Source organism: Herpailurus yagouaroundi, unplaced genomic scaffold (assembly GCF_014898765.1).
Source record: "Herpailurus yagouaroundi ecotype Mexico unplaced genomic scaffold, PumYag 159, whole genome shotgun sequence".
Lineage (NCBI taxonomy): Eukaryota > Metazoa > Chordata > Mammalia > Carnivora > Felidae > Herpailurus > Herpailurus yagouaroundi.
Genome location: NW_024412400.1, coordinates 26747934 through 26768808, shown reverse-complemented (window position 1 = coordinate 26768808; position 20875 = coordinate 26747934). Strand labels below are relative to the sequence as shown.

General features: G+C 45.2%; 1 protein-coding gene across 3 annotated transcripts in view; it reads right to left on the bottom strand.

Moving 5' to 3' along the window:
- The window catches only part of COL6A5 (collagen type VI alpha 5 chain), a 136319-nt gene that overhangs the window by 45191 nt on the left and 70253 nt on the right, over positions 1 to 20875 (bottom strand). For all 3 annotated transcript variants that reach the window (XM_040480165.1, XM_040480166.1, XM_040480167.1), the window contains exons 11-28: positions 20561 to 20703; positions 19654 to 19746; positions 18259 to 18312; positions 16431 to 16502; positions 16032 to 16058; positions 15877 to 15921; positions 15734 to 15787; positions 13778 to 13840; positions 12820 to 12885; positions 12313 to 12366; positions 8604 to 8639; positions 8030 to 8092; positions 6539 to 6601; positions 5448 to 5510; positions 3811 to 3873; positions 2324 to 2374; positions 2159 to 2194; positions 683 to 745 (exon numbers count right to left, since the gene is read on the bottom strand). In XM_040480165.1, coding sequence (XP_040336099.1) covers positions 683 to 745; positions 2159 to 2194; positions 2324 to 2374; positions 3811 to 3873; positions 5448 to 5510; positions 6539 to 6601; positions 8030 to 8092; positions 8604 to 8639; positions 12313 to 12366; positions 12820 to 12885; positions 13778 to 13840; positions 15734 to 15787; positions 15877 to 15921; positions 16032 to 16058; positions 16431 to 16502; positions 18259 to 18312; positions 19654 to 19746; positions 20561 to 20703 — 1109 coding nt within the window. The remainder of the gene's footprint in view (positions 1 to 682; positions 746 to 2158; positions 2195 to 2323; positions 2375 to 3810; positions 3874 to 5447; positions 5511 to 6538; positions 6602 to 8029; positions 8093 to 8603; positions 8640 to 12312; positions 12367 to 12819; positions 12886 to 13777; positions 13841 to 15733; positions 15788 to 15876; positions 15922 to 16031; positions 16059 to 16430; positions 16503 to 18258; positions 18313 to 19653; positions 19747 to 20560; positions 20704 to 20875) is intronic.

The following is a 20875-nucleotide window of genomic DNA, read 5'->3' as shown; positions in this document are numbered from 1 at the left end:
CATACATAAGAGGATAGGGGTGGGCTGTGTCATTCCCATACTTCAAGGTGATGGATGTGGATGCTGATGAAATTTATCCACCCAGATGGAAAATATCTGTTGAATTGCATCTCTTTCATGCTGATAATGACCACTGATACTACACTCAAACTTCAAAATGAAAAGATGCTTGTCTCAGCGTTTTGTTTTTTAAAAAAATTGTAACACACTACTCCACACTGTGCTAATTAGAAGATGTCATCAGCCTTCCTTAAAACGAATACCCTAGATGACCTTGGTTCTGAGCAGTGGAATTGTCAGAAAACCCTTAGAGACACAGCGGGAAGATGTCGGCTTCATTCCCACTCAGGGTTAATAGTCTGGGCTTTAATATGTGCCTTAGAAAATACTGGAAGGCAATGACATTTCTTGGAACAGCCAGCTATCAATCTGTAAATCTTTAAAATAGTTCAGATTCATGGAACCATAGAATTTTAGAGCTGAAAGTGACCTTTGGTGTCAAGTTCAAGTCTCATGTTAGAGAAACAGAGACCCTGAAAAGGTGTGGTGAAGGTCACAGAGCCAGGAAGTGGCATTTCAGATGCTCTTGGGTTAGATCAATAATCCACATTTATTATTACAACATAAAAGCCAGAGTCCTCCAAAGAAGCATTTATTATTTCTGGAATTACAGGCCACTTACTGTTAATCCCTTAAATCCTTTGCGTCCAGGACCCCCAGGAAATCCAGGATCACCCACATCACCCTAAAGATTCAAATATAAGAAATCAAGATATTAAAATATTTGCTTGAAATAATAGAAATAATTCCCTATAATCTAAAACCTAATTGATCTTATAACTACACAATATATTAAACATTAAATGTCATCTTCTGCCGCTTGCTTGGAACAAAGTCATTGACACACTTAAATATTCCCCCAAACTATTCTTAATTTTCTAATACAAATATTTATGCATAAATATCAGTGCAATGGCTACCCAATCAGTTATTAAAAATATCTAAAGCAAGAACACTTGAAAATCAGGAAAAACATATGGAGTATTAACCACAGAAAATACTAAACAATTAATTACTTCCTAAATTTATAAATCACTTCTGAAAAAGCTGAAGGTAATAAAAAGTTTACTCTGACTTTGGTGGGAAATTAATTTTAGCACCTATTTATCAAAAAAACAAACAAAAAAACAAAACAAACAAACAAAAAAAACTAATCTCACATTTATCCCTAAATTGAAATATGCTCATTTTCTCCCTTTATCAGTAAATTAGAAAATTGGTCTTTTACAGTGAGAACTCTTGTCCTAACAGTTCCTTCTTGCACCCTTCTCTACCTAAGGAAAGAATCTCTTCCGGTAATTTAGCAATTAAAAGCACTTTTAAGAGGGTTCAAAAATTGGCTGTTTTCCTGTAGTTGATTTGATCTGCTTACACATTCAATTTTTTTAATCTATATTTTGCATTTTAATTTGGACACCAAGTATTGGAAAGCCACTCTTCTGGACAGGACGCTTAAAAAAAAAAAAAAAAAAAAAAAAAAAGGAAATCTTATTACTGAATCCCAGTGCATAAAAACAGATATAATAGGAGCTACTCTGATTGAAATATAAGGTTATGTCTGGTTGGAGGTCATGGAGACGGATTTTTCAATCTGGTGGGCAATGAGGAATTCTGGAAAATGTGTGATCAGGAGAGAAACATAACTAGGTTACACTGTGGAAAACATCAAGTTGACAGCAGTGTTTGGGATTAACTGAAGCAGTAAGAAGGTGGTAATGGAGGCCAATGAGGAGAATGTTGTCACCTTCCAGGGGAGGGGAAGTGAAGGCCACAATAATAAAGAAAAAACAGCAACAGCTGAAGCCAAGAGTTTTGAATGAGATTACTGAGACGAGAAATCCAGAGGACAAGAGGAGTAAACTGGAGAGGAGATCCAGGGGTGGAGTTTCAAGACCAGGGCCGTCAGGCAACAAAGGACAGGACTGTCTCGTCCAACTTAAAGATTCATTCATAGTAGTATGGTCCTTTATTCATGAAGTCCTGGAAAAACAACTGCCCTTCTTCTTTTCCTTCTCCTTCTCCTTCTCCTTTTAACTTCAATTCTCAAGTAGAAAGTTAATATCATGGTAATTTCAAAAGAAGGACATGTGCACGGTACCTTTTGCCCCATATCTCCGGGGAATCCTCTTGGGCCCTACAATTTGCAGCAGAGAACATAAATAAATCAACATACCACTTCTGCGTATGATTGTTTTTTCTTGTATTATTTACGTTTGTCTCATCAATTAAAGAAATAATTAAAGAAACAGTTTTCCATATTTACCTTTACTCCTTTTCGTCCCATTTGACCATAGCCTGGGATGCCATAATCTCCCTGTGGACATACCAGTTCATTTTAATTTCTCAAAAGTGAAACCTAATTGTAATCTATACTGGTGACAAGAGAGAAGCACTGGGCCCTTCCAGGTAGAGGGGCCCTTACCAGTGACCTTGAACTCTGGGGTCATGCATATTGTTGGGTTTTCCTCACTTGCTGGTATGTGCCTTGGTACTTTGGCCAGCTCCACTCTGCAAACATTGCAGGAGGCAGAGGGATGGTCCATCAAGACTAATGGAGTCAGTAGCAATTACTCGCCTGGAAAATTAGGAGCTGGTTCAAAGGACATGGGTGAGGAATTCAATTCCCCAAAGACTTACAAATGGCTAAGAGACAAATGGAAAAATGTCATCCTCACTAGTAACCAAAGAAATACAATTTGAAACAGTAATGAGAAACTGGTTTTTGTTAATGAAATGGGTATAGATGAAAAAAAGAAAGTGACAATACCCACTGCTGGTGTGGATGTCCTGAAGCAAGCATTTTCCCACATAACACAAGGGTGCATAGATCACTGAATATCCCTAAGGGCACCTTGCAAAAGAGGTGCATATTCTTTGAACCAGTTATGCTACTTTTTGAAATTTTTACGTAGAGATTATGATTTTTGTCTAAAAATTCAGATACAAGAATGCTCATTGTGGGCTACTTATGACAGTAAAAAATTAAAAACAAATTAAGTACTCAATAGCAAGAGATTGGTCAAGTGACCTAAGGTACGTACATTCAGCGGAATATTTTGAAGCTATTAAAAAGAATGTTTAGGGGAAAATGTAATAACATGGAAATGTGCTCATGATACACTGTTAAGAGGGAAAAATAGAGTGATTTTTTTTTTGGTATCTCCAGGATGTTAATAATGAATATTTCAAAATAGTGAGATTATGGGTCATTTTTCTTCCCCTCTTCCCACCTGTTAAGCTTGGTAAATTTTCTACAATATGTATACACAACACTTATAATAACCATTATTTTTTGAGAAGAAATGAAAAAATGCTCCTATATTGGCTGCTCCATGCACAGAGACCTTAGCATGGCAAGAGCCACTAGAACAGACGGCTCGCTTCTTGGATCTACCCCCCTCTTGTTCTTGCCCTAGAGTTTTGCAAGACAGGGAGACAAATGCATAGTGCTGTTTTTCAGTGGACGTCCATCGACATGGCCGTACTGGTTGTGAAAATACTGAAACGTTATCCGTTATCCCCTCTGCGTGCCCCCTTTCTCTCTTGCCGTTCTCCCTTCTTTTAACAGACAGACTAGCTCTAGAATGAGAGCTGCAGGGGGTGGGAGAAATTCCCCCGCATCTTACTAGGAGGTCCTAAAAATACCTTCAATACTCCAGGTGCTTAGGCTGATGGCCTCAGTGCCCTTCTCTTTACCTCAGAACTAAGCACTTGGAGCTGCGAAAAGAGAAGGGTCCTAAAAGCTCATACCTGTTTTCCTCGCTGTCCAGCTGGCCCCACTGGCCCTGGATCTCCAAGAATTCCATGTTCTCCCTAGTAAGTGAGACAAGAAGGGCTTCAGGTCAGTAAAATCCAAACTGGCTCCCACTATAGGAGGTTGAGACGGGAAATCTCAAGGCTCTCAGTGAGGGTTCAGTGCTCAGCCAAGGCACGGGGTGTAGGAAACCAATAATGATCTTTCCAAAGGTGAGCAGAAAATGTCAGCACAGCCCAAGCACTGCTTTCCTGGTATTCTAGAAGGACTGAAGGAGAAGGGAAAGAGTGGAAAATTTACTCCAGCGAAAGTTGATTTATTAGCTGATTTGTCTGCCCATCCAACAAGTATTTATCATCCTGGCAAATGAACCACTGAATATGATAGATGTGGTCCTGCCTCAGCAAAAATAGTCTGGTTGGAAAGAGAGACAATTAGACAGGCAGAAAATTATAAACTCAGGATGCTATGCCAGTGACAGGGAGGGGAATCTAAATTGGATTTGATAAGGGGCACCTGGATGGCCAGACTTCAGACTTCAGCTAAACATCAGACTTCAGCTCAGGTCATGATCTCACGGTCGTGAGTTCGAGCCCCACATCAGGCTCTGTGCTGACAAGCTCGGAGCCTGGAGCCTGCTTTGGATTCTGTGTCTCCCTCTCTCTCTCTGCCCCTCCCCGGCTTTCTCTGTCTCTCTCTCTCTCAAATAAAGAAACATTACAACAAAATTTCTTTAAATAAATAAATAGATCTGGTGGGGTTAAGGAGGCGGGCTGCCTGAAGCACAGGAGCAGGGGTGTGAGGTTTGAGGGTGGAGCTGTGTGAGCGGAAGAAGGAACTGCAGGAGGGGTGAGGGCGGTCACGGTCGGGGTAGAGGGAAGGCATTGTTGAGAAGCCTGGCGCGGGCACGTGGGAGGGAAAGGAGCTCTGAAGCCTCAGAATTAAACAGGGCCAGGGGGCCTTCCAAGCTACTTTAAAGTCTAGAGCTTTTCCTAAGAGCTACGGGGAAATTAAGACTGGCTGCCTAATTTGCGGGGCTCGGTGCAGAATGAAAGCGTAGGTCCCATCCTCAAATATTAAGACTTTCAAGATGGTGACGGCAGGACGTGAAACCAAGCATGGGGCCCTTCTAAGCTGGGCCCCCAGGGTGACTGCACAGTTGCCAGTCACAGCTGGCCGTGGGACAGGGAGCCGCTTAAAGGTGTTCAGCAGGGGGTGGGATTCTGAAGAGGCCAACAGTCTGCTGTCTGACAGTCTCCAAAAGAGCCACATCAGAGACAGTAGGATGAATGAGAGAATGGTATGCACAAGCAGATTGAGTCTGGACACCCCCCTTCTGGACTCTGCCCCGTGCATACATTCGTGCCCGCAGGAAATCGGGGAGTTGAAGAGAGTTTTCGGAGTTATTTCACCACGGGTGAGATCACAGGGTCTCTCCTGGTGAAACAGGGCAGTGTCAGGAAGAGATAAGCATTTAGAAATTCTTTGCTCAGTGGAAGCAAAAGAATGTATCGCAGAAAGCAGGTGGGGGGATTGAGGGTGCCCGGCTCCTGCGAGGAATTAATATGGAAATCGAGAAAAGAAGGGCAGTACTTTTTTCTCAGTATTTAAATCTATAGGAGATGACACTTACTTTTTTCCCTGCGGGTCCGGGATTTCCAAGGCTCCCTTTAGCTCCCATCGGCCCAGGAAAGCCCTGAACGAAAATGGGAGACACGTATGTCGGTGTTGCAGCAATTCTTAGAAAGCCCATTAGATCAGTTTCGCTTTTCTTCGTGTCATTTCCAACAGCTCCTTGATGCCTGCTTAACAAGAGACCCAGCCACCCAGGGGAGAGAGACATCTGTGCTGAAAGCAGGTGACTCGGCTTACAGTCTGGCTTAGAGGACCACAAATCTTCATCTGCGGGGACACCACTAGTCCGCCCGGGGCCTTCGTGAGAAACAGAAAGGGTGCTCTTGACAGGACATATGCTATTTCTACATGCGGCACATTGGTCGGAATGTACTGATTTTGTGAGAACGAGACATTGCCACTCGTGAGCACTGCACCATGCGCGCATCTGGAACCATATGCACAGTGTGTTTCAGTCCCAATCTGAAAATGGGCACAAGTGTCTTCCACAAACATGCCGGCATGATAAGGAGGCAAACACAGGTGTTCCTTCTGAATTCTCGCTGTCAGAGCTGAAGAACTGAACAGATTCAGAATATTTTCCATAGGAATCCCTCACCAGCCTGTCAGAAACCTAGGGACCAAACTGATTCAGAGGGTGAGCTGAGGAATCAAGTCAATTTGGGTGGCGAGGGATCTTTGCAGAGTCCATTTTCAAACATCTACGGTCGGTGGAGATACATGTGGCACAGATACATTTTTAAAAGTTAGAAAAGCCAGCGGAGGGAATCAGGTTTTGACATGCTCGCAAGTCTGCGAGATCTGTACTCTTCCAAATGCTTTCTTGGGGCTGATGCGATGGGTCCGTGCTCTCCCAGTAAAACCCCAGTGAAGGAGAGAGAGGAGGGCTTGTGTGACGCGCAAGGAATCGGGGCTGTGCTAAAATGTGCTGCCAATTCTTTTTGTCCCAAATGTGTCCCAAGTTAATTGAAAAATAAAATGCCCCAAACGCAGATAATATAAAATAAACTATGTATGACGATGTTTTTGAAGTAAGAGAAAATGGTCTGATTGGAGACCACTGGCTCCCAACGTTCCTGAGTCACTCACCTGAGGTCCTTTGTGCCCTGGGCTTCCCTTCTCTCCTTTGCTGCCAGGAATTCCATTTCCCCCCTAATGTGGTAACGAGAAGCATAATTACACGAAGCAATGAAAACGTACTTTCTTCTTCAATGCTTTTGAAACATGTCCACAGAGAAGCGCTGGTCCAACACCACAAGTCACCTCGTAACTGTGAGGTTAAGCGTGTCTTGTAACTGTGAGGTTAAGCGTATCTCCCCTAGTGAGGGACTGAGTGGAGGCCCAGACTCTGTGGTACAGATCTTATCCAGGCATCTCTGCCTGGGTCTAAGACCTTCATCCCCCTCTGACAGGGGGAAATGAAAAGGAGACCAAAGGGAGAAATAAAACCCCTAGAAGAAGGAGCGAAGATGCAAACAACAGTCAGATGGATTCCTTTGTTGGGGCAGGTTACCTGGGCCAGAGTGCTCATCGTCAACGTGGAAAACAGAAAGCTAAGTTGTTTCAAGTTGGCCCAAGAGGACATTTTAGCAGCAGAAGCCCTACCAGGGGAATCCAAGCCTATTTTCCACTATATTAGCATCTGATGCAAGGTTCTCGTATAGATCTCTTGCATGGAAGAAAAAATGAGAGGTGCTGGTGATGTTTCCCCACTACCAAGGCACCAGCTGTACAATGGTCGCACCCACTGGACGAGCCGTCGTTCGCTGCCTGAGTATCAAAGGGACCCTGGAGCAGCTGAGCTAATGTCCCCCTTCTCCCTACAAAGGGGAGATGGAACTGGGCTGGTCACGTGGTTACTCAGCCTAAAGGATTTGCTAGCTGGTGGTTTGATTCAGGGACCCCAGAACCCGCAAGAGAATACCAAATTCTACTTTGGCGTGAGTATCTGAAACTTCCTAAAAGAAAAATGAACTCTCGAGAAGGTCTTAGGTCTAGGCATACCTTCCAGACAAATCCTGGCTTCAAGCGGGCTCCATAAGGTAACTAAACACCCATGTGTTACAAAACCATTCTCTAGGGATGACCCCAGCACCTTCCCAACATGAAGGAGACAGAGATGTCCTGACTCTGATGCCCATATCAGCAATGATACGATCAAGAAAAAATGGCTCATGTCTGAATCATGAGCCATTGATCACTCTCTGGACAGCAAAAGATAGGGCTCAGGTACCTACTAATTACTAGTTAGTAATTGTTACTAATTAATAGTAATTCATTGATTAATATAATAGTAAGGTCCTAATAACTCATTATTACTAACAAGCTGATACAATACTAGGTGAGCACAAGAGCAGCCATTTTCTCTATTCATGAGCTGCAAAACAGGAGCAGGTCTGATGGAGCACAATCACTCTCCCATGATGGGAAATGTAGAATTCCAGAAACATGGACCATGGAGGAGGGCAGGAGCAGATTAAGCATTTCTCAGTTATTTATTTTTATACAGAACTACCCACTGGCTTCCTATTGGAATAACTCAGCATTATTTTTCAGCATTTATGAACTACTTCAACATACCTGTGGGCCTTGTAATCCGTCAGCTCCCTGGGCACCTGGAAGTCCAGGATTTCCCGGCTCCCCCTGATGAACGAGTTTTCAGTGTTAATACTGTCTCCACATAGTTTCCATAGAGATTTTCTCTTTATACTACCTAGTACCGTAATACATAGCACATGGGCAATACTTTGACTGAACCTTGGCTCACCCCTTACTTTGCCTAGGATTCTATTCATTTCCATACTAAAAAATGAACACAAGATTGTTTCTTACTCTAGTAAAGAATTTCCCTCCCATGCAGTTGATTCCCAGTGCTTGTGAAAGGCAGTCAAATATATAACATTTGGGATCGCACAGATCCTCTTGTCTATGAGGTGCCTGGGAAGGAGGCTCTGCCTTAGGTCAGGCGCGTCCAGTTCCTGGCAGCTGAGCTGATGGGCCCTTCTGTTTCCCCTCCAGGGGTGCGGCCATGTCTATTGCTCTACACTTCCTAGAACATCTTTGTCACATTCTTGTTCATTCCCAGTGCCATCTGCCCATGAGGACTCTCCTTGGAACCAACTACCTCGCAGGGCAGGAAGTAAAGGGTACTTACCGGGACACCTGGGGGCCCCCTTTGGCCTTCCCTTCCCTGGAACAGAAAAGGCAAAGTGTTAGTGTGTACGTAGCCAAGTGGAGGGTTCTTAGAGGCAAACCAGCCTGTTTCATTCCCTGACAGACATAAGTAATGAGCAGCTCACAGAAATGTCTTCCCTGAGGTGCTTTCGAAAGACAAGTTTTCTCGCTGGGCACTTCATTATAGACTAACATTTGGGGGATTGATTGAAAGCCAATCTGAAAGTCATTACGGATCCAGCTCCAGTCTGACAATTATTCAGGAGGTTGTTTGGAGGATCAAATCATTCTGAAGAACCTGTCTTCTATCCTTCCCTCTTCAGCAAATTCCATAGAGTACTGTCTGCTAATCAGAGGCTTCCTACATGAGAACAAGCTGTGTCCTGTCTGTCTCTCTGTCCCAGGCCCTGAATGTATCTTAGGGGAGAGTAAAAATTGTTAGGTTCAGTGCTTCACACGTGGGCCCACTGAGGTTTGTTTCCAAGGACTTCTACAAGAAGAAAATGGCCGACGGGGTCTGCCCAATGACGTGGCGGTCCAGCGGCCCGGCCACCGGCCATGTTCACCTGATCTCTGAAGCCAGAAATCTGTTTGCACTTAACCAGCGGTGATTTCCATGTCACCAGCTCAGGCTCTCCACCTAAGTGTCCGCCTTTGTCACACCCTCTCCAGAGAGTGTTCTAGTCAGGAGAGGACTCAGACCCCAGATTTTAACTTCTTTTTCCCTAAACAGCAGCAATAAAATCTATACCCTCACACCCCCCCTCACCCCTGCCCCTCTGAGAGAGCTATGGAACATCCCAATCACCGGTCTACTTTGTATTGTGATAAATGACTATGATTCCTTTAGGTACAAGACAAATACTTTAAAAAAAAAATTCTATTCATGCATTCAGAAAGGTAGCCATGGAAATTATTTCAGAATCGGTTTTCTTTCAACTGCCCACCTTCTGAATTTCCTTAGAATGAACTACCTGACCAAGTATCACCTCTACCACTTTGGATAATGATTCGAATTCCTCTCCTGGGGTTCTGCCCCCTTGATTCAGGTACTCTGCTTTCAAAATGCAAATGCCCTTTGGGAGAAGTTACCCATTGTAACCTGTGAGCTCTTTGTTCCTTGATGGGACTAATAGAGCTCCTGGCAAATGAAAGTAGGGAAGAAACAGCAAACAAAGGTTGAGGCCACTACTATCCTGGGATGTCTCCATTAAAAGGATAAAAGAACTTCTGAACTACATGCAGACAATATTGCACAGTGGTTAGGGTGTGCCTTTAGAAGTCGGGTACTCCTGAGCTCAAGGCTGCCCTTTGAAGCTTGTGTGGCACAGAGCAATTGCTCGGTAAGCCTTAGCCAGGAGGTCGGGACTCAAGACTCTGGTGTGAGACAGCCTGGGTTCAAACCCCAGTTCTGCCACTTGCTACCTATCCTGATCCTGGGCAAGTGTTCCAAGGGTCCTTGTTATTCTCATCTGCAAAATGGATATAAATAATAATATCTACCTCGTAGGCTTGTTATGAGGATTTAATGAATTAATATTTGAAAGTGATTTGATCAGGACGCGACATAAAATAAATGCTACAGAAGTAGAAATACTATTATTTAAAAGCAGTTGTGTGTTTTTTTTAATGTTAGCTTATCTTTGAGAGACAGTGCGAGTGGGGCAGGGGCAGAGAGAGAGGGAGACAGAGGATCCAAAATGGGCTCTGCACTGACAGCCGCAAGCCCCACGTGGGGCTCCAACTCACAGACTGTGAGATCATGACCCAAGCCAGAGTCCAACTCTCAACTGGCCGAGCCACCCAGGTGCCCGTATAAGCATCTGTGTGTGACAGGCCAAAAACAAGGGACCTGGACTGTCGATTCTAGTGCTCTGGTTCTCAGAATATCAAGCCCCCGTCTTGGCAACAGCCGGTACAATCAACTTTGCATGAGTTGGAATCTGTCCCGCAGGCGGCCATGTCTTAGGTTTGCTTGTGTTCTTAGAATCTGTTATCTACTTAAGATCCTCTGACCCTCAGAGAGAATTCTCGCCTTCACTGGAAAAGTAAGGGAAGAGGTGGAAAAGCTTAATGTTGTTCTATATTCACATAGCTTTGTTCAGTTCAGGAGAAGAGAGGTTACAAAGGAGGAGCTGGGCAGGAAAACGGGTGAAGATAGGAGAGGGCGGCTGAGAGCCTCCTGTCTCTGAAGTGATTTAGAGTCACTGGCTGGTTTGTCCAAGTAGTAATCCCCAGCCCCATCCCTAGCATCTCTTTTCAAAAGTATTTGATGGAGGGGGACAGTTATAAAGCTATTTCAAACTAAGTGTATTTTCTCTTAAACCAAGAAAAATATATATTTATCTTTAAAATTTATTGCACGTAGGGGCGCCTGGGTGGCTCAGTCGGTTGAGCATCCGACTTCAGCGCAGGTCATGATCTCACAGCTTGTGGGTTCGAGCCCCATGTTGGGCTCTGTGTTGACAGCTCAGAGCCTGGGGTCTGCTTCGGATTCTGGCTCTCCCTCTCTCTCTGCCCCTCCCCCACTTGTGCTCTGTCTCTCAAAAATAAATAAACATTTAAAAAAAATTTTTTTTAATTTATTGCATGTAGTATATGTTGCTGTTCCCTGGATTCCTCTGGTTAATTTTGATTCTCTTGTGTGGAGAAGAGGGCAAAGTCCCAGAGAATTTTTACCAGAAGCACCAGGAAGCCTAAGCCAACTGACTGTAGATCCTATCCCTTAATAACTATGATTCAAGATAAACAAAGGCAAGAGGAATTACAACACATTTCTCCACTATCTAGATCAGAGAAAAAGGCAATCGGCCATGGCCTTCAAAGTGATGAGAAGACTCCAGGTCTGCAACAGAAAAGAAGGCCAAGTATTTTCACTTCTTGATCAAACAAGGTGCAGGGTCCAATCTAGGAGACTGTGCGTTATTGTCTTTTTATGATCTCCGTTCGGAGTGCATGACAAAAGGATTTCTAACACGTTATAAATATCATCTCCCACTTTAGTAATGCACAAAAAGAAAAGCGATTTCTTAGTTGTTCCATAAAAAGAAGGGGATATCCAGTATTCCTGTTTTAGGCCTGGCGTCACATGGGATGCTACAAAGTTGCCCTAGGCTCTCGAAGCTGCCAGAGGCTTGTTCCTAGTCACCGGTGTTTTGGTTCATTCAAGAATTTATCTGTGATTCTTCTTTCCCATTGGCGACATCTGAAGATAAAGAGAGTGGGTTTACCCAATTCATATTCTTATAGAAGCTCAGAGATGCTAAGCTACCGGAGGAGAACTTTCATGTTAAAGCACTGACTCTCTCCAAAGACATTCAAAAGCTTCTGGAAGGCGGAAAGAGGAAGGCAGACTGTCACATAGGTTCTCATCTAGGAGCAGTTTTGCCCCCTACTCTCACTCCCCACTCCCCCTCATCCCAGACGTTTGGCAAAATCTGCAGACGTTTTTTGTCTGCCACAACTTGGGGGGAGTGAGCGCTACTGACATCTAGTGGGTAGAGAACAGGGATGCTCTTAGACCTCCTCGAATGTACATGACAGCCCCTCACACCATCTAGCCCCAAATGACAACAGTGACAATGGATCAGCCCTGGGCCGGCCAACTCTGCAGGGGCAAATATTGTGAAAACCTTTATGGCATCGTCAGATGATAAGGAGGGGAAATAAATGTTCAAGGAAAAACTTACCCTTCTTCCTCTGGAATTAGGATCACCTGGAGTCCCTTTCTGTCCAGTTCTACCCTAGAAATACAATTGTTCCCCCAAGATCATAAGGCAATATATTCTGACTAATTACATCAGCGTAAAAACCTCACGCACTATTAAAACAGCAGAGCAAATGTGTCATGCTAGAATCTTCTGCATGTTAACACTATTGGGTATATATCTGTTAATGAGGAAAATGGTGTAGTAACGTGCACCGCTAACTATCAGTTTCCCATTACAATAATGTCACCTGCCAGAAACTTAATAATTTAACCCATAAAAGTATAACCTACTACATATGTGTCCTGTTTTCAGAAAATAATGCTGTTTTAAATGTGAACTCAGGGCTGTTATTCAACTATAGAAGGGTTACATATTTTATTAAATAATTAAGACTTCATGAAAGCCTCCGTTCAGTAACAGAATTAATCATTCATATATATGTAAATAGGTCTATAGGTTCTCTGTACGTAAAACAGAACCAATTACTTGTCTTCCTTGTTCTCCTTTGGAGCCCTTCTGTCCTTTGATGTTACTGTTGCGTCCTGGATTACCCTAGAGGAAGATTTAAAAAGTATTTTAGAACCAAGGAATATCAGCTTTTTTTTTTTTTTTTTTTTTTTTTCAAATACAATGGTACAATGTTCACGTATTAAGCTAATTTGGGTTAAGTGAGGAGGGGTGAGAGAAAATTCTCCATATTTGAAATTCATCGACTTTTGAGAAAAAATACAATAATATTTCCCCAAGTTTGAAGAGGGTCTGGTGATCAACGAAGTGATAAGAGTGTTTGCCGAAGCCATGGCAATGATCTCTTCTCTGTATCGGCAGCTTCACTGACGGCCGAACGTGCTTATGCTACCCCCTTAGAGGTGCAGTAAGATTCCCTTGTAACTGAGTCTGCAGATAGGGAATCTGTAAGATTAGAAGCCCAAGAAGCAGAACTGTGGAAACGTCTCCCAAAAAGGACTTTGGAAGTCTCTACATAACAATAAGGACGATTAAGATGGAACCTGAGCTCCCCGCTCCAATTTTTTTTTTTTTTTTTAATTTTAATTATTTTTTGAAAAGAGAGAGCGCAAGTGGCGGAGGAGCAGAGAGAGAGGTGGACAGAGGATCCGATGCGGGGCTTTGTGCTGACAGGCTGATAGCAGCGAGGCCAACGGGGCGCTCAAACTCACAAACTGTGAGATCGTGACCTGAGCCGAGGTCGGACGCTTAACTGACTGAGCCACCCAGGTGCCCCGAAATTTTCAATATAATCAGCTACAATCAGATGTGGACAGATTTTTCCCAAGCAGATAAGTCTCGGACAATACCTACTACCCCTGCTCCCAAGACAAGGAGACAAGCCTTCACCTAGAGGTTAGTGGGAGACACAAGGGAGAGGAGATAGGAGCTCAGAGCAACTACATAATTCAGAGCCAACTAGACCCTAGTAACTTACAGGATCTCCTGGGAAGCCCTTCTCCCCATATCTCCCAGGGGGGCCTCTGGAACCTGGGCTGCCCTAAAAAAAAATAAAATGAGCTTCTGAGTTAGCTTGTAGGAGGGTTTCAGAATGGTGTTAAAGAGTCAAGCGTGTGGTTTTGGCGGCAAGAAAGTCAATCAGACAAAATGATCCATGTTCCTTTATCCCAGCCAGTTTCCTCAGCCTTCTCAAGCGATACTCAGTTCAGTGTTAAAAGGTCAAGATGATCGCTGGTCAGGATTATCTAGAGTGACGCGGAGCAATGGGAAACTCTCATGATCTAGCATAGCGCTACGCCAAAGAACTTTCTGCCCTAATAGAAATATTCTCTGAGTTGTCTAAGATGGTAACCACTAGCCATATGTGGCTATTGAGCACATGAAATGTGGCTAGTACAACTGAAGGGCGGGAGTTTTCACTTTCACCAATTTGAATTTAAATGTCATATATTGCTAGTGGGGATTGTACTGGACATCCCAGCCAGTCTAGGAACCTCTGACATTTATAATGCAGTTGCTCACTGGAAACCTCCACAGCAAATGCTCCAGTTGACAACTCAGACTCAAGTGTTCCCAACTGAGCTTGCCCAAGCCAGTACTGTTCCAGGCATTCTGAATGACTCCTCACTTCCTGCTTCTCTGGTCACCTAGATCTAGAGATCTGTGCCGGAGCCAGAACTAGGGTGAGAGAAACAAGTCACCTGGGGTGCAGTATTTAGGGAGACACATTTGGCAGAGCTCTGAGAAGGAGTATGTCCGTAAATCCTGCACTCCGCTGCTTGTTCCGGCCCGGGCCCTGCCACGTCCTTAGTATTAGTACGTCATGTGTCTGTTCTCACTGACGTTGCTTTACTTGAAGGCTTTGCCACTTCTCCCCTCGATTGTTCCAGATCCTCTCATCTTTGCCTTGCACCTATGTCATCTCTGACACAGTCTCCACACCACCGACAAGTAGTATGTTCAACATGCAAATTCCGTTGTGGCGCCCGTACTTAAAATCTTTTCAAGGTTCCCAATCTCCTAATGTTAAAAGCCTAACTCCTCAACATGGCTCCCTGGTGTCTTCCCAATCTCTTCCGGCCACCGCTGGAACCACACCTCCCTTTACCTGTACTCTAATGCTCAATCTGCAGTGCTCTTGAGCCTCCGTGTCTTTGCTTATGCTGTTCCTTCTGTCTAGAATGGCCTTTCTCCATGTCTTGCTAATTCCTATCATCTTCAGCTCAGGGATCATTTCCTCCAGAAAGACTTTCTGAACTCCTCCCCCCGCCCCCCACCTGAGTTAGGGCTGAGTTAGGTGCCCTTCTCTGGGCTCTCACGTAGTTGCCTACAACATGGCCTCAATCACATTCTGCACTGTCATTAGCAATTAATATGTCTGTCTTTCTACGTCTGGGGATCCTTGAGGACAAGGTCAGTGTGGTTCGTCTCCGAATCATCAGCATATAACTTGGTGCTCGGCGCATGCCAGATATTCAAAAATATTGCATAAATAAATGGATCAGAACATATAAGCAGAGCTGTTTGGACCCAACCGGCATATATTAATCAGTATTGAAATGAATTTAAGATAAAAAAAGTTTCACCGTGATTTATTACACCAAGGTCGCCAAAATAATTCTGTATCTTTCTTTTGATTTTTATGGTTTTTTTTTTCCTGATGCAGTAAAGAGAACAAGGAAGCTACTGGGAGGCAAAAACAATCATTTTCAGACTTCTGAGGAAGACACCAAACGTAGAACCTTGCACGCTTTGAATCCCTCAATGGAATTCTTGAAAATTCCCAAATGGGAAGGCAGCATTTATTTGGTAGTAACAGGCCTTCATTGTGGTCAAGTCAGCTCTCAATTTTCTCCCTTCTAAGCACTGGAGCACAGCAGTTAAGACTATCTCCATCACCAAATTCTCCTTCTTTGATTTACTGAAGATTTACCTGGGATCCTGGATCGCCTTTTTCTCCTTTTGTCCCAGGTAACCCATGAAAGCCCTAAAAGAAAACAAGGAAAACAAAATCCCCATTTAAAGAGCAATACGTCAACCTCATGATGATGTTACAGTACTTGAAAGATGGCTTACCTCCTCCCCATCCAGTCCGTTAAACCCATCTTCTCCTTTTTCTCCCTGAGGGACAACAAGGAGCACAATCGGGTCAGAGGGGAGCTCGGCCACATGCTTCCTGGGAAACTAATCCCGCCAGGAAATCAAAATCGACTGAGAAGACACTACAGTACCTTGTATCCAGAATATCCTCTGGCTCCCTGTAAAAGATGAAATATCTCTCACTGACACATCACAGATAGTCAGAAGGTGGATTCACACCCTGTTGGGGCGGGATGTGGCTGCCTCCCTAAAGAGGGTGATTGTGTTGTTCTTTAGTGGCTTTTGGCTCTAAAATCACAGAGGTTATATAGGTGGGATTGCACACCACCTATGTTTTGAGGTGGGCTCAAAACTCATTGAGGTTTCTAAGAAGCAGAATTAGTGTGAAGGGGAGGACACTAACATGTAATTGGAGAAAGGGAGAGGGGCGGGGCATGGGGGGATGGAAGAGAGAAAAGGAGGGAGGGAGGGAGGAAAGAGGCAAGAGGCTGTTGTCGGGAATTCAAAATCACATTTCCAGCAGGGCTTACCTTTTCGCCCTGCTCCCCTGGACATCCTGCAATCCCTTTATCTCCTGTGGGTCCAATTTCTCCTCGTCTTCCCTAAGAAAAGGTACCCAAACAGGTATCCAAAGTGACTCATCTGCCAGATGCTGCCAGCAGTTTACTTTTTGAGAGAGAAGCTAGAGCAACAGCAGCACTCTGAGCTTCAGACAGAGCAAATCTGTCCACAAATGTGTTCATTTAACTCTGGTTTTCCCCCCTCTATTCCAGCGTCTTCCGTGCCAACCTGCAGGGCTTCCTTGCAGACCCAAGATCACACAGAAGTGCGGGATGAGCCCGGATGTTTTACCATCTCATCAGACAGCACAGCCAAAGGTTTGGAAGTCGATCTACTTTCCAGCCACCTTTCAAATACTCCAGTAATACGCGTTGGCCCTGAAACTGTGCCCAAGGTCCCAGTGCTGCTGGAAAAGTCAGTACTGAATCAAGCCAGTCCCAGGGGACTGGGGCTGAGTCCAAGGAGCTGAAGGGAGGGAGGGGCCGCTACCACAAGTGCCGGGAGATGGGAAGTGCTCGTGTTCACGGAAATGACCCCCAGGTGAAAGAGCCCGAGTCAGATCATCCGCTCGGGGGGAAGAGTGTTCAAGGTCAATGATGTAGGCGTCTCCCAGCAATCCTGCTTCTCCCGGGAAATATTTAAACACAGGTAAATGCCGGCGTAAAATGAATCTCGAGGGAAAAGCAACGTTGTGCTCCTTGAGGGCAGGAGCCCCCAGCTATCTCTTTCCCCAATTGTGTCCCTGGTGCCTGGCTCAAATCTGGGTGCAGAGTGGGTGCTGACGGTTTGCTGTTTGGATAACCAATTGTTTAGCAATGAGCTTGATTCTTCCCTTCCTGAGAGGTGATGGGAGAAGGGATTTTCCTTCTTCCTGCTTTGCTTTCTTTATTCTGAAGATTACTCCCAGGAAAGCAGGAGGCCTCACTCGTGGCCAAAGGTCGCGAGAGCTACCAAAACACTGCAGCTTCCCATTGACTAGACGGTCAGCCAGATGAGGGCTCAAGGCCAGACACCCGGTCAAAGCCCTCAGTGCTGCCTGGGTGGGCTCTGAGACCCCTCTGCAGCTACGTGGTAGGTGAGTTAGAACTCTCCCCTTGGTGGTCATTGTGTAAACTAGGATAGCACTAGAGTCAGAGGAATGTATAAATGTTTTACAGATCGGCAGACTGGGGGTCAGGAAGTTAAGTGTCCTGCCAAGGTCTCTGGTCCAGGTCATCCCTTGGCTGTCTGACTACACGGCCTGTGCTTTTCATCATAACTTGCCGCCCAGACGAAGAGCTAGCTTGCGGCTAAGGAGATGGAGGTGCAGGCTGGATGCTTCTTGAACTTTCCCTGCCCCAAACGGAGCTACCCAAGTGTTTCAGTTCCTTCAAATCTATTCTCCCAATTTGATTGATGAATCTAGTGAGAGTTCCGGTTTGAGGGTCAAAGATTGAGATTAGAAAACTTCTGTGTACCACGTAACCACAAAGCCAAGCCTCTCCATGTACTAAACGCTGAACTCTGGGTCCAAAGGCAGCCCCTCAAGATAGCCTTGCTTCACCCTGCAGGGGGGCGTGGGGGGACCGGAGCGTGCCCGGCTCCCTGCCACTGATAAAAACAGGCCAGGCAACGTGTAGGTAAGTCTGCTTCCTCCTTCCCCCCAAAAGTACGTTTGGCAAGTACTCATGACCCAGACAAATAAAAGGAGGGGGAAACAACCTATTTTCCTCCAAAACCCCTTCTGTAGGAACACAAGGCTTTCCATGCAAAAGAAAATCACTGCTCATGTCGTGGGAGAGGGTCAGAAGAACTTACAGGGTCCCCGTCCTCTCCCCGATGTCCTCTGCTGCCTTTTATACCCGGAGAGCCCTGGGAGGGAAGAGAGAAAATGCACTTCAGCTGGCTTCCTCCAATTTGAACGTGTGAAATCGTTAGGCGTTATAGACAAGTCCCTCCCTTCAACTTGGTCACAGCGCAGGCAGGGGTGGCTGTGAGACTGGGGAGAGTCTGACAACCTCTGACCTCTACAGGAAGGTGACCTGTGGATTCCACGTTGCAGGTCAGGGCGTCCGGGTCAGTCCGCACCCGAGGCTGCATGGCCGGCAGCTGTGGCCACCGTAACTCTCCCAGCAGGCAAACTGGTCACTTTCCAAAGACAGCATTTTCTTCTGCTTTTCTGAGAGCTCAGGGAAGAAGCACTCCTCCCGACAACAAGGCTACATATCCCTTGCGATCATCTCTCCCTCTGCCACGTGTGCTTTCACTGCCTTGTGGCCTATTTGTGGCAAAGATTTAAACTAAGGTTTGCTTTCCTCACCCAGTAACACAGGTCCTGATTTACCCCCAGACATACTCGATAGGTTAGTGTTGCCTGCTTTCAGACTTTTTATAAATGGAACCAGACTATATGTATTCTTCTATGTTTTACTTTTTTTCTTTTTTTGGCTATTACAGTGTTTGTAACACCTATTCATGTTGTCGTATATACCTGTAGCTCATTCATTCTCATCACCTTAGAGCACTCCATGAATGAAGAGACCATATTTATTTAAGCTATCGCTGTGTAATTGATCTTGTATACTGCATTTTTAAAAAGCCTATTAATCTGCAATGCTTTGCTGTCTTTGCAGCTCAGTTTCATTCACCACCGATGAAGGACAACTTTCCCCACTGTTTCTAACACCTCTTGCACCCTCCAAACTGTTGAAAGCAGGTGCAAAAGTACAAATCGCAAAACCGAGGGGGCGCCTGGGTGGCTCAGTCCGTTAAGCGCCTGACTTCAGCTCAGGTCATGATCTCATGATTCGTGGGCCCTGAATTTCTACCCCGCGTCAGGCTCTGTGCTGACAGCTCGGAGCCTGGAGCCTGCTTCAGAGTCTGTGCCTCCTTCTCTCTCTGCTCCTCCCCTGCTCATGCTCTGTCCCTCAACAGTAAATAAATGTTAAAAAAAAATTTTATGAAAAAAAATTGCAAAACCGAGGAGCAACATCATGAGGGATATATAAGGAAAACGGGAGTTATTCTTCACAGCAGTATTCAAAAGTGAGCCCCTCTGAACTGGCTCCCACACCACAGGAGTCACAGGAAATACCCAAAGAAGACACAGTGAACTAAATGCCCCAAGCAATTCCATGAGGACCGAGTGAAGTCTGCACATTCAGCCACTTGGCCCAGCCCCACCCACCCTCTCAAGGCACAACTGAATGGCACCTTCATGGCCTGCAGTCCTGGCATCCCAGGAAGACCTGCACTCCCTGAACACTTGCAAAATGTGCAGCAGCAAGTCCTCTCTGCAATGTTTCCCTGGAAAAAGCAAACAAGAGAGCAACAATTGTCAGGAACGTCACAACGTTAAGAACTATATTCACGCAGATCATAACGCGCCACCTACACGGCCATCTTCTCTCTCTGGGGGAGGGGCTGCGGAGGATCAGAGGTGCTTTTTGACTTAATACTGAAGACAGGGCACTGGGCTAGCAACTGTGACGCATGATACCCTCTCCCAGGAAATGACCTCTCTATAGAAAGGGCGACTGCCCCACAGAGGACCACAGGCTGAGTTTGCACACGACTGGCTGGCTCCTAGTTGACAGACTCCTCTTTTCTGAGGATTTCTGCAGCATAAACTGCTGGGTGATTTTTTTATTTAATGAGGGGCTAGTTGGTTTTTTAGTTCCCGGTGCATTCATTTGGTGAGACGATAAGGGCAGAAGGACACACAAAACCAAACACACGTGGCTTACAGGGCACCTGGGTGGCTCAGTCGGTTGAGCGTCCAACTTTGGCTCGGGTCATGATCTCATGGTTGGTGAGTTCCAGCCCCACGTCGGGCCCTGCTGTGCTGACAGCTCGGGGCCTGGAGCCTGCTTCGGATTCTGTGTCTCTGTCTTTCTCTGCCCCTCCCCTGCTCATGCTCTGCCTCTCTCTCAAGGGTAAATAAACATTAAAAATTAAAAAAAAAAAAAATGCAGCTCAGGTCTTTCACACTTTTTCACATACTAAAGACCATGCGCTGAGTGTAATGGGGTAAGCAAGGCACTCTCTGGAAATGCTCATCAAAATTCCAGTTCCGTTCCAACGGCCTTTTGAGTAACTGCATGTCTGCTCGACAACTCACCAGGTACTGTGATAGCATCTTGCCCAGTTCTCTTGTTCCAATGGTCAGATGAGTCCTGTAATCAAATCCCTTCCCAAATTCAAAGCTGGAAAACTCATCGTGGGCAGTCGTGTTTAGGGAGACCACCAGAAGTGCATCGAGTCCTGGTCAGTAAACATGACAGATTCAAAACAAAAGGGGTTGCACGTGAAAAAAGAGGAAAAGCCCATCCTATTTCTACTTGGTGAACGGTGTTCAGAGAATCAAAAAGGGGAAACGGAAACATTAAGAAGCAGGACTCTGGATGTATGAGGAACCCAACAACTTTGCTTGCTT